Genomic DNA, 14,008 nt, shown 5'->3' with positions numbered 1-14,008 from the left:
GCGGAATTCAACTTTAAATTATCGCATAATTTATTAAACAATAACTTGAGTGTGAGCTAATGGAATCCAAATGTACAAAAATTTTGCGATAACTGTGGAGAAATAGCAAATATTTTTTATGCATGTCTTTTACATAACTGTAACGAATCAAAGTCTATATGGTTTAAGTTTAGCAGAACTAGTTTAAATTAAGTTTAATTGTCGGGTTTAAGATTAGTTGGAAACATGTTGTAATAGGCTTTTATGAAAATTCAGATTATATTAAGGGCATGAATATATTATTATCCTTTATTGCATTGAAAATTTTCAAATACAAGTCTGACACACCTGTTTCATATTTGGATATTTTACTTGAAAAAGACGTTAATGGTAATCTAACAACCAAACTTTATGATAAACGTGACGACTTTAACTTTTCAATCGTCAACTTCCCTTACTTATGCAGCAATATACCTTCATCGCCTGCATACGGGGTATATATCTCTCAGTTGATTCGATACACAAGAGCATGCTCTACGTATGTACAATTTCTAAAACGAGGTAAATTATTGACAAACAAGTTGATGAAACAAACTGTCTCGTTTAAAGTCATCATTTCGTAAGTTCTATGGTCGATACAATGACCTTGTCAGCAAATACAATATTGATTGAGTCAAATGCTGACTGACGTTTTTCATACAGATTGTTAGGCCATTATTTACACACTGAATTGTCGACGAATTTTTCCGTTATTTCCCGATCATGACAAGAAGCACACGGCGGGTGTGACCGGTCGGCAGGGGATGCTCACTCCTCCATGTCACCTGTTCCCACCTCTGATGTTTGGAGGACCGTGTTTGTTCTGCTCCTATTTTGTATTGTTTGATGGACTTTTGAGCCTGAATACTGTTCGTAATCTTCATATATTTCATACCAAAGTATGGAAAAAATCATTTCTGGCCTATAATGAGATAGAGATAGTAACTAAACCATCTTGAAGGAGACTAAAACTGCCAATTTCTTCCCAAATATGTTGCTTAAATCTATGTTACAATGTTTTCTATCTCACAACTGCTAAGCTATGACGTCTTAACTGCTCAAATGTGTTAAGAAAAGACAGAGGCAAAGGGAAAATCAAGGAAAATATAATAAACAGAAAATTCAATGTTTTGTAGATGAATATGGAATTTATTTCACTCATGAGACAGGATTTTTTTTTTTTATATTTTCATTCGTGTTTCGCACTCGTGAAAATATTTTTAAAAAATCCTGTCCCACTCGTGAAATAAATTCCATATCCAACTACAAAACATTGAATATCCTCTACATCTATCAGTAGCCTGCCTCTGTTTAAAAATTGATCGTATTCAAAGCATGCTCTTGAGTATCAAATAAATTGGGACACGTAAACACCATATGCAGGTGATAGAGGAATAAAACTACATACATAATGAAAGTTGACGACAAAATATCATGCTCAAATTGTAAGCAGAGCAAAAATGGACCTTTAAAAACATAAGAGGGGGATCAGGTGCAATAGAGGTGTTAGCATCCCCTGTCGATAGGCTAAGATCCCCTTTTGGCCCCTGGTTTGAGGTGTCTTTTAGAATGATGCCACAGTTTATCAATAAAATCCTGTTGTCATCCCTGTCTTTAAATGAGTATTGATTCTAACACAGAGGTCACAGGAAGGTCAGAAAATATGTCAATTTCCGAATTTTCTCATTTATTACGCGAATTTCCATCGATTTTACACCAAATTTTGTTTCAGAAAACATAGAGCACAAGCTTGCCTATCAACCAAATTTCTATATTTCATACACTAGTATCAGATGCATCTTCTGTATAAAAATCTCAGATAGGCAAGCTTGTGCTCTATGTTTCCCGAAGTGAAAAGTATCTCAAATTTGACAAATTTCCAACAGAATTGAGGAAATTCGGGAAAATGTCCTACTTCTGCACCCTCTAGTGGCCTTTGTTTAAGTTTTGAATCAAAATTAGTGCTTGTTTTAAAACAGGCGCATCGTTTTGAGTTCTTAACTACGAACTATCACAATTCTAACTGCGTTCTGATTTTTACATCAAATAAGGGGCCTATTTGGCCGTTACCATACCTTGTCCTTTCGTGGTCAATTCAGTTTGAAAATAATGTCCTAACAATGTGTAATAAAGACGTCAGTCAACATTCCACCTAGCGATAAATTGAATTTGCAAACAACGTCATTGTATCGACCAAAAAATTTGCATCTTGTATCATCAGCTTGTTTTCAGTAGCCTGCGTCGTTTTAGAAATTGTTCGTATACGTAGTGAATCAATTGTGAGACATAATCCACATATGCAGTTGATAATTTATATTGCTACATAAATAAGAGAAGAGATATCCGCTGTTATCTCAAATTAAATATATTATATGAGTAACATCAGAGTAAAGATAAATTAGGCAAGACTTAATTTCTCAAACAATACAACGATATCAACGTTTGGTATTAAATACATGTATGCATCAGTATGAAATACCATGGAGGTACATGTAATTTTAATTAACGTGAATTGTCATACATGTGAAAAAATTATACGGTTAATATTACATGGTTTAAAAGCGAGGTATATATCAAACCCTTGTACGTCAATCTAAACAATCATAGTTTATACATGTTTAATGAACCCAAGAAAAATATTTCGATATACTACTATTTTGTCATCGGAGACTCTTAAAAGATTATGCATGAATCTATGGTATTGTAAAATAAAAATTGACGATGAGTTTCATTATTCATATTCAATTCAAAAGAACACTCTGTAAATTTATCCACAAGATTTTCATGATTTCTGAGAGAGAGAAAAATCTTCCAAGCATTGCGCATTGTCAAATATTTGCATCTCTTATATAATATACAGCACTGTTCTCTGCAACTCTAAACATTTTTATGAGAATAACTATAAACGACATCATCGCTTTTCAAAGGGTGCCTGAACCAGTCTACGCCCTAAGAACGATAACTCTTACAATTTATGAAGCCTTTATTTTCGATTCTTCGCGTTTCTTTGAATTCTAATATAAGCAACAAGTAATACGGAAACTCTTCTTTTTTTTGCAATTGATTCAGAACAGGATGTAATATTATTCTTCAATAAAGCTATTTAATCTTTTAAAATGAAAGTAGAAATCTCGTTTATTTTTAACAATGGGGTTTTCTGGTCAACGCGGAAGCAAAAAGCTTAAAGAAGAAGAGATATTAAATCGTAAGTGTTTACGGTTTAGTTATATTTTAGTGAAATATGTCTGAAATTGTATGATAGCTGACAAAATCCCGTCATTAAATAAGAGGCAAATTAACACTAATTTTACCAGCGATATACCAGAGATATAATTGTATATATAAATAGTAACAATAAATCACACGTAATAAAAGATATAGATTATAAAAGTTAATCATTAAATTACACAGACATAATACATTGTTTTGTTTAATAGGAAAATGATATAAACGGATATTAAGTTGTATAACTTACATCACACGATCGGACAGTCATCTGCTTAACCAAAGTAATGGCATACCTGAGACGAGAAGCAGGGGGACCTCAGACCCCTATGACATTCTCTCAATTCATAAAGGAGACAGCTGAAAGAATCTTAGGTAGAGAGAAATGTTTGACAGTATCTGGGCTGACGATGGCCATCAAGAACGACCCCTGCTGTAAATATCTTCAGCTAAAACCGCTCAGCCTTCAGAAGATTCTACAGGGTTACTCGGAATCCTTCAGTCTTAAAGGATCACAAGAGGACCCGAATGTCTCACTTCACCTCAGCATCGATGTCTGTGACAATGTGAGGAACTGCCCTGGTTTTCCACAGTGTAAGGATCTCCATATTTGTAAATACTTCATGCTGGACAACTGCATTCATACGAAGAGAAAAACTAGAAAACCCTGTCCTTATCCGCATACACTGAGTTCAAAGCACAATAGGAAAGTTCTGCAGCATCATCATCTTCTGTATATGGACCTACCGACCATTAAGAAAATGATTCAGGAGGAATCTGGGGATAAGACACAGAGCACCTGCACCTCCCCCACGCATGAACATGTACCATTAAAGCTCTGTTATTACTACAACCGTCGAGCCTGCGAGAGAGAGAATTGTTCTTACCTTCACCTGTGTGAGTTCTTTGTTAAGGGCACGTGTAAGTTTGGAAGACGATGTAAAAAGAGCCATGACGTACATTCGCGCCAAGTTCAAGGTGAGTGTTAAATGTTGTCTCTCCTTTGGTTTTCAAGCGTAACCAAATCAGATATGAAGAACGTGATTTTTCATGTTTTTCGTCTTTCTAAATCTTATATATGTATCATTACCACAAAAAGAAATTCTGTCGGAAAATAACCTTGACCTGGATGGAGATGTGGAAGATATTCTGGAGAGCCTGCGGGAGGAGCTGTACGGGGGGAGTGTAGAGGAGGAGGAATCAGATGAAGAGGAGGACGAGGAACAGATAGAAGTGTATTCACAGCACTGTCCTCCCAGGAGGTACATTATTACAAATTGTAAAATCTTTATAATTTACTGTATTCAGATATTTGCAGGTGATGACTAGTTTTTGATAGGCTGCGTTCATAATAAGTTTGTAGTTTATTGAAAAGACAGATAACGAATTATTCCAGATTCAAAATCACTCCAACAACTTAACTTTTGATTGCTTGTGATACTAAACTGTTGTCTACTAACAATGATAATGTATACTTGTAGAAGCTACACAAACTTCAGAAGAGGAGATCGTCATTGAGGTGTGGACGGAGTTGTTCTGATACGAAACAAGATACACGTAAAAGGTATGTAAATGGTAAAGTATCTAAATATGTGAGGAAACCTGAAAGGTTTTGAAAATCTGCAAATTGTAATCCCTCAATGAAATTCAAAGAACTTAAAACTAGTGTTTCGTGTATTTTTTCTTGTCCATTCTGACCTATGATTGTGCTGTGTAAAAACGTTTGTTATTTTCATGTAGTCCTTTGCTTTCTTAAAACAGAAAAACCTAAATAAATATTTATATTCATGATTACTTCTGTAAGTGAAAAGGTGACAATAACGAAAAAATTATCGATCTCAGAAAACCATTAACCGGGCAAAAAGTATCTTATGTTTCCGTCTTGTTGGTTTTTAAGTGATTTAGCATTACAACAAAAAAATCATTTTGATCTCTTTCAGACAAAAAGAATATAAAAGAGAAGTCGTCAGGTCCGCATTCTGATTTGTGAAGAACAATTTTTAAAATGCAGAGTGAATTGTATTGATCTATCTAAAGATTTTTTGTTTACATTTTCATATACATGCAATTTTCTATAATATATCTCACAATTTTTATTTTAATTCAATGACAAGCACATTTCATGTATTGCATTCTTAAATCTTGAGCCTGACACCCTATGCCATTCCTATCTATAATAATTTTGTTTCTTAAACATTGCAAGATTCTTGGTAGGGGCGACTTCAGAGTTAATACGTGTTGACCCAAGCAATATTTGGTCATTTTGATGTTTTATGGTATGGTATTGACATATCTGACCTTGTCTGGCTCGTAAAATATTGAAAAATTGAAGAATGAAGAATATAGAAATTCCTTGTGGACAGAAAGCTTATGAGCTGTGTTAAGCTTCATCATTCAAGTCGGGAAGATTTCAGTTTTTAATGCTTAATTGAGTTCCAAGACTTTTACAGAGGCTCTGAAAGTCACTGCAGATGACTGAACGAGGTAATTTATCAGTCAACAACATGTGGTGGTACCGGTGAACATTATCTCTATTTCGTTCTTTATTTAACTTCAGTTCTACATGTACTTACTTCTTTACGTAAATTTCCATATTCGTATTCGATTTGTCTTTAAAACTTCATTATCTATTAATTAATTACTAGCCTCACTCTAGGCGGACTCAAACTCCCCTGGAAAATATCTTAGAATTAAAAAACTGTAAAGAAACACAACGCGAAGCATAAAACCTTTCAATAGTAGTGGCTGAATGCCAGACTACTACAAATGAAAAGAAAAGCAAAATAAAAGGACGAGTAGCATTGTAACTCAACATGATATGTTATTTAAAAAAGTACAAAGAAAAAAGTTTTTTATGGATTAGTTATATAGTTTATGTGTACAGAAGTCTAATATAAAAAAAAATATAATTCATCCTGGTGGATGCATACAATAGTCAAATAATGTAATGAGTACCTACAGTGGCTGCTATAGGACACGAATGGGAATTAATTAATTTCGTGGGAACGAATTTTATGTCGTGGGAACGAATTTTATTTCGTGAGATCGAAATTTAATTTAATTGGAATTAGCTCTTAAATAAAATTTGTAGGTCGTTGCACGTTCATCAAAGCAAAAAAATTGAGTTGATGGAAATGATGAAAGCACGGTATTCGATTTACAGATTTATGTGAAAAAATATAATAATAACTATCTCAACAAAATCAATGTGAAATCAACGAAAATATTAATAAAAAAGAACATGTAAATAAATTAATTGACCGTACAGCAATTGTTATTTGCATCTATGTATGTGCCATAATTTATATTTAAAGTGACAAGTAATCATTTTCAGCTTTTTTATTTTGATTTTATTTTTTATCTACATGTGTAAGTTATTGCATGAAAAAATAAATCTTGTAATCTTCTTATTGTTCTTTCGTGTGTTGTAAATATATCTAGGGGAAAATGTAAACTAGAACATAACGTAACTGCGTATATTTAGAAAGAGAAAATACTTGCTGACAAGTGAAAATCTTTACTTCTTAGCTAATGTCTAAGTAAAGCTAAGAAGTAGAAGGTCCATTGACTAAATATTGATACATAGCTGTCAGTATTAGATACAAGTCATGTATTTCAACCGTCCAATGAACTTTCATTTTAGACAGTCCAGTTACTTAATATTGATACTTCATAGTCAGTATTTGAAAGTTTTTAAAAAAGGTCTGTTTTAAACAGTCCAATGATAACATTGATACATTATTTATTAGACAGTCCAATGACTAAATATTAATTCAAGGTCAGTATTACCTGGTCCAATGACTAAATGTTTAGTTATCTGTCGGTATATAACAGTATAATAAGTAAATATAAATATTATTACAACAGTGTACATTAACTAAACATGAACATTGTTAGTATTTGAATTACCAATGGCTAAATTAGGCTAATATTATTTCACTGTCAGTTTTTGATGATACTGTTGAATATGTGTATATCATCTTACTACTACTGATTCAGTTTGGTAATCTATTTACATTTCATTAACATAAATGTCTAAACATTCATTCTCTGTCAATGCTTCCTCAGTACGTGTTTTTGTTGGAATATACCAAATACTGTCGACCTCTTTTTTTCAGGGAGGGGGGGATGATGGGATCATATTAAGGATTAAACATTCCAATATTCAATTGTTAGATCAGCAATTTTAATTAATTGGATTCAAAAAGATCCGATATTATGCAGTACTTACTAAATTCTGTGGAAAATGGGTCGTTTTATGACTGACATTTTCCCAAGTAATTGTAAGGCCATTGATTTTATACCAATTTGACGACAGAATAAAACTTTAATAATGAAGTTCTGAGGACCTGCAGATATAACTGTAATCTGTTATATCCTTGTAACAAATTCGTAAAGATATATTGTTTAAAAATCACACCATACATGAAAAGGGTGAAGATAACGAACAGTAACATCTCAGAAAACCTACCAACGATACAAATCTGTGCACAGGGCATGAAACAGGACCCCCCCCCTGGAAATTCCAGAGGTGGGATTAGATACGTAGGAGAAATATAAGCACCCCCTGTCGACTGGTCACACCCGCACGAGCCCTATGTATTGATAAGGTAGACTAAACAATCCGTAGTCAAATTGTCTAACAATTGGTACAAAATATGTCAGTCAAAATACTATTCAATGATAAGTTGTATTTGTATACAATGTCACCATAGAATTTACGAAATGCTGGCATTAAAAGAATGTTAAAATCCCTATAACATCAACTTATTTGTCAGTAGTCTGCTTCGGTTTAAAAATTGATCGGACTCAGATCATGCTCTTGAGCATCGAATAAGAGACATAAACACCAAATGCAGGTGACTGTTAAATATTTTTACATAGATAAGGGAAGTTGACGATGAAAAAGTTCTTGCGCAGTCGACTCTTTTACGAGATTTCGTGGAAATATCAGCCAGTTATTAATCAAGGAGTATGATTGGTTGGGCATACTACCCAAAAAGGTAATATACAAAATAAGTTAGGGATCTTATCATTCCACAAAAAATTAAGAAAATAGAATTTTTATGAAGACAAGCCTGCTTAAGTTAAAAAACAAACGTGTCATTCAGACGATTCTATTCATTTTTGTTGATTAGGTTTCTGAGTAGTCTTGGCCGTGAGTTTTTTTTTTAAAGGAAAGACGATGTGTTAAATACTTAGTGGCAGTGAGGGAACCATGAGATATTAATTTGGGTTTCCTGTAGTGAACATCAGGAAATTTCACTTTTAGGGGTCAAGGTTCGTGATTAAGTCAGAATTACGAGTCATATGAACATGGCGTTTTTCAAAGCAATAGGAATGCTGACAGCTAGGTATATTGCAGAAAGATTCAATTCCTCTCGAAGAGATATAATTCGTTTTTAGAACAAAACACTGAATGCAGAAGAAAAAAATTGAAATATGACCAAAGACAGGACGTTGAAAAAGTACAACAGCCCATAAATACCGTTATTTTGCCAATCTTGCAAAAAGGCAAGGTGCTGTGGAGCTGCATGAACACTGGTTGCAGGAGAACAACGAGAAGGCAGATTCCTATGTAGACACAGACTAACCAAGCGAATCTTAAGACTTGCTCGCCTGTCATACGCCCTGTATGAAAAGAATTCGACTGCAATGGGCGACAAAACACAGAAATAATGTCTCTAGTGCCAAATTCTCTTCTCAGATGAATTTCATTTTTTTTTTTTTTTTTTTTTTTTTTTTTTTTTTTTGGTAGAGTTTGTTGCATTTTTTGAGCGTGAGAGCTTTAGTGGTGTTCAGAGATGATTTGGGAAAAAAATAAGTTTAGACTACGAAATGAAATGTAAGAAAACGAAAAGTGATCAGGCTCGAAAGTCAGAGCAAAGCCAACGTGTGGTAAGACCAGGTGCCATGAAGAAGAAATTAAGTATCCCCTGTCGACAAGTCACTCCCACCGTGTGCTCGTCATGATCAGGTAAACGGAAAAATCCATAGTCAATTCAGTATGAAAACAATGGCCTAACAATTTGTATGAAAAAACGTCAGTCAACATTCGCGATTTGTATTTGCAAACAAAATCATTTTATCGTCCATAGAATTTGCTAATTATGTTGACTTAATTTGGACGATATTGTTGATATTAGTGTTTGAAACTCAATGTAGAATTAGCTAGACATGCAGGGTTGACAGCTAGTGAAAGTTGCCAAAACTCAACTATAGCCCGAGAAAATAAAAGTCTTAAATATAAATATGTTTTTAGCGATAATGTGAATGGGGCACGATCACCATAATTTCAATCCCGAATCCTTAGGTTGTTGGATTCTACCCCTTTGCTTGTTACATTAATATTTAGCTACCGATACTATTAGTTGATTTGAGAGACATTTACCAAATATATGAATTTTAATTCATGGCAAATTTAAACACGTCCAGGCGGGCGTTGATACGTGCAAATCTGTTCGTCCGCAGCAAAATTTGTGCGTCTCGGGCGGTCGGGCGCACGTTTATTTCAAACAGTGTAATAAATGATAGCCTTTTGTTATCAACTTCCTTGTCATTAGCCTGTCGACTTCGTTTTAGAAATTGAAAATACGTAGAACATGCTCTTATGTATCGAATCAACTGGGACCGAGGCATAAACTTCAGAAACTTCAGACGCAGTTGTGCAACAGTATATTCTATTTCTCAAGTTTTCGGTATAATATCATGACTTATATGTTGCAATAGCATTTCAAACGAAAATTAAATTTTAAGAAAACTTACTTTATATGGAAATTATTGAAACTACAAATTTCGGGACGCGTTTGATTGATACATCATAGCACTTTCATAAAGCAAACTTTATCCTTAATACTTAAAGGTCATATGAAACAATGCCCTGGGCATTTTGGGTTGTATACGGAAATGAGTTCATCTGAGCAACTTTAACAAGCCTGAAATTACATTTTGGATTTTTTATGCAAGTTAGCGGCAGCAGAGTCGATCAAAATTACTTGACTGCGAAAATGAACTTCAACTAGCGCGGCTTATTTCCCTTTGCTTATGACGTCAGTAAGACACACTCGCTACATTCAGTAATAACATTTATAAATACAACCGATCATGTCTTTTGCAGCGTAATTTTTAAGAAATATCATCATCTTGGCTAAAATATCGCATAAATATACGATGTTCAAACAAGATAGTATTTGTCTTTTAACATTCTATTGCATATTTGCAAGATTTTAGCATGTTTTATCTTTGTAATTTATTGTCGTCCTTCAACACTTCAATCGAGAGAGAGAGAGAGAAAAAAAACAGAGAGAAGGAGTCTGTACTAGAGCATGGCCGTAGGAACCGGGGGGACACGGGGGGGCCGTGCCCCCCAATAATTTTGCCGATATATAGATTACTATAGTAAACATAGATACTATAAGCATGTGCCCTCTCAATAAAACCGCCTGATGACCATTTTTTTTTTTTTTTTTTTTTTTTTTTTTTTTTTTTTTTTTTGCTTGTCAAGGAATATTTGGTAGTTGACGACCTTTTTTTTTTTTTTTTTTTTTTTTGCTTGTCAGAAAATTTTTAGTAGTTCCCCCTCAACTGTCAACTGAAAAATGTTTGGCTGTGCCCCCCCCCCAAACTGAAATTGCTTCCTACGGGCCTGGGGGTCGTAACATAAAGCTTGCTAAGTTTTTGACTTAAGTAGGGTCATAAGTATGTTTTAGGTGCAATCTTAAGACCTGCCTAAGTACTACTTAAGTATGTCTTAAACCGTAACATAAAACGGACTTAGGTAGGTCTTAGCTAAGTCAAACTTATGTTCAAAATATTTGTTATGAATCATCCTAGTTTTTCAATTCATTTATATATATATTTGTAAAAATGATTTAGTTACGTTTTTAATGACATATATATTAATGCTGATGTCCTTACCTATCGGATTTAGTTAGATTAATTTCGTATTTAATTAAAGTTAATTCTGTTTAAATTATTCGAAATACAATGTATTTGAAAACAAATATTGCACGGTCACAAAGTGGCACTAGTGGTTCATTGTAAATGCGTGAATATTGTTTATCACTCGAAACTGCGATGTTTTCAGTTTACCGTTTGTTGTTATTCTTTCGTTTGACAAATGTTCACTTGCTTTCAAATTGTCATTCTCGCAGACATGGCACGATAACCGAACGTCTATGTACTTGAAATTGAAACTCTAATAAAAAAAAAAAAGTGCAAAACAATAGGGACATTTTGAATTTTTTTCTCCATATCAGTAAGCAAAAACTGCAGACGTTTTATGATATACTTATTTACAATTCAATGAAGGATGGAAATTAAAGAATTGTTTTAAGAAAATAATTTTTCGTATATCTCCAACTTATCAACAATCTCTCTCTCTCTTTCTCTCTCTCTCTCTCTCTCTCTGGAACGTTAGTGAACGGTAGTGAACCCTGTCTGAATCCTCGCTTGTTGCGTTCTACATTCAATCTAATTTACAGAAAATCTTTATTTGTTTTCTAGTCATCATCATTTAATTCACCAACAATTTTTAAAATCATTTCATCTCATTTTTCAAAGTGAACAAACAAATCCATGATTGTTGTATACAAATTACTTTTATACTTTTATGATTAAAATTATACAATATACTTATAAAGATTAGTGTTTATAACCTAGGTCCCACTAATATTTCAAACGTACCCCCAAAATAATATTTTGCATTTAGATGTATATGTCATTTAGAGAGTGATATTGCAATCAGTGATGAATACCCCCACCCCACCCCCCCACCCCACCCCCCGACGAAAAACTATAATTCTTATACCAGTATATTAAATATAGAAAATTATTTTTTAATGCATAATATAAATTGAGGAATATTTTAACATAGAAAGTCAACGTTAAATAGTTCTAAATATATGTTTAAGAAAGTTAAGACATACGTAAGTCACCTCTACCGGCCGCCTAAGTTTTGCTAAGATTGTCAAATCTTAGCACGTTTCTAGTTACGGTCTTAAGTTTAAGACTGTACTTAAGTCCTACTTAAGCATGGTCTTAGACTTAAGTACCCTTTATGTTACGACCCCCTGTAGAGTAAGTGAATATAGACGCTGTCAAATAATTTACAATTGAATAAATTTCTAACACAAGAATATTGATGATTTGTTTTCTGATTAAAATTTATAAGTAAAGCTGAATTCGATTGACCGCGGTGTGTGAAAGTGAAACTAAACCTGCAAATAAATTATTTCATTTATTCACGGGAAATGAAATGATTCTATCGCTTTCTCGCTTTCCCCCTCTCTCAATCGCTTTCCTTTTTCTCTCTTTGGCTTTCCTTGTCTCGATGACTCTCTCTCTCTTCCCGTATATTTTTCTTACCAAAAAGTCAGTACATGTATACACATAACACTGTAACTATACTTAATATCGTAATAATTTTTAAAAAGTCAGACATCAAACACAATTCTATCTATGCAATTCTACTTTTCTGTGTGAATATATTTACAGACCGAATTGTTTAAATTTGTATCAGATTATTTCAACACAGAGTATATAGTCTGATATAAAAAAAAAAAAAAATGTTTAACTGTAAAAATATTAATTTTAAAAATTGTTCAGGTTCAATCGCGCAAATAATGGGGGGTATGCATTTTTTTAACTGATCAATTTATGCACGAACTGTATGAGTATTTTCAAACTGCAATTGCTCAGTCAAACTGTTAGAAGTATCAGTACCGTAACATTACAGTGCATGTATATACATGTACATGTATACATGTACGTGTACATACTCGCGATCGTGATGCCGGTAATTTTGCGCCATTTTTTTAAAAATCATGTTTCTTGTGACAGCAAAATTACGATGATTTCGTCATAAACCCCTATTTCTATATCGTTTTACATTAGTCCTCGTGTTTCAGATTGCAGAAAGCGTGCATTCAAATACGCCCACTTTTCATTGATCCATGTTCATCATGAACTTCAATATCCCTGTGTTTATTTGGGAATAAGGGGTACCCTTGAGCTGGATATTTTTCCCTCTCAATATATGACACAACTTTATTTTACAGATTTTGCATGCCCATTAAAATTTTTATTGTAAGAAGCTTCAGGTCAATGTTAATTAATTACGCTGTTTTTTGTTGTTAATTATACACTTTCACTAGGAATGAAAAAAACATCATGAATCATAAAGAAATAAGAAGATTTTTGTTTCTAAAGTACTAATTTAAAATAAGTAATCATAATTGTAGGAGAAAAATCTTGATTTCAACGGAATATTCATCAGGATCATCCTACGATGAAAAGCTCTCGTTTTCAGTTGTTGGCCTAATTAACGATTAGTTTAAATAGAGTAAATTGTACTTTAGAATCAGATAGCTCATCTAAAAACATAACCACATTTATATCCCCAAAAAATGACTAAAATTAACTCAATAAAATACGGTAAAATTACACTATATCTAATACGTTATTTACATCAATGGATCTTTGTGACGTCATAAAAACACAAAATCAAGAACGATAAGCGGGTAACAAATTTATTAAGTGGACAAATTTAGGCCTCCATTTTTCAGTTAAGCAAAGGCAAAATTAAGATTTTATACTAAACGTAATTTGACATTCTTTCATACAAGTCTTTATGTTTAAAAAGTAAAATCCTACTGTTTTGAACCGTTTCATATGACCTTTAAGAAAAGTAAAATTTTTGTTGTGTATTAATTAAATATATTCAAACTATTATCCAGAAAATTCAATAGTTTCTTTCCTTTATAAC

At 33.2% G+C, this 14,008-nt stretch overlaps 1 protein-coding gene across 1 annotated transcript; it reads left to right on the top strand.

Moving 5' to 3' along the window:
• Window positions 1-3,454: 3,454 nt before the first annotated feature.
• LOC133191360 (zinc finger CCCH-type antiviral protein 1-like) lies at window positions 3,455-6,653 on the top strand. The gene is made up of 4 exons (XM_061327112.1): window positions 3,455-4,221; window positions 4,343-4,505; window positions 4,725-4,807; window positions 5,184-6,653. Exons 1-3 carry the CDS (start codon window positions 3,531-3,533, stop codon window positions 4,759-4,761), a joined length of 891 nt encoding a protein of 296 aa, XP_061183096.1. The 5' UTR covers window positions 3,455-3,530; the 3' UTR covers window positions 4,762-4,807; window positions 5,184-6,653.
• Window positions 6,654-14,008: the final 7,355 nt, after the last annotated feature.

The sequence above is a fragment of the Saccostrea echinata genome, unplaced genomic scaffold, assembly GCF_033153115.1.
Source record: "Saccostrea echinata isolate AGI-Se365-2 ecotype Australia unplaced genomic scaffold, CSIRO_AGI_Sech_v1 ptg000023l, whole genome shotgun sequence".
Taxonomy (NCBI): Eukaryota; Metazoa; Mollusca; class Bivalvia; order Ostreida; family Ostreidae; genus Saccostrea; species Saccostrea echinata.
This window is presented reverse-complemented; position numbering and strand designations above follow the sequence as displayed.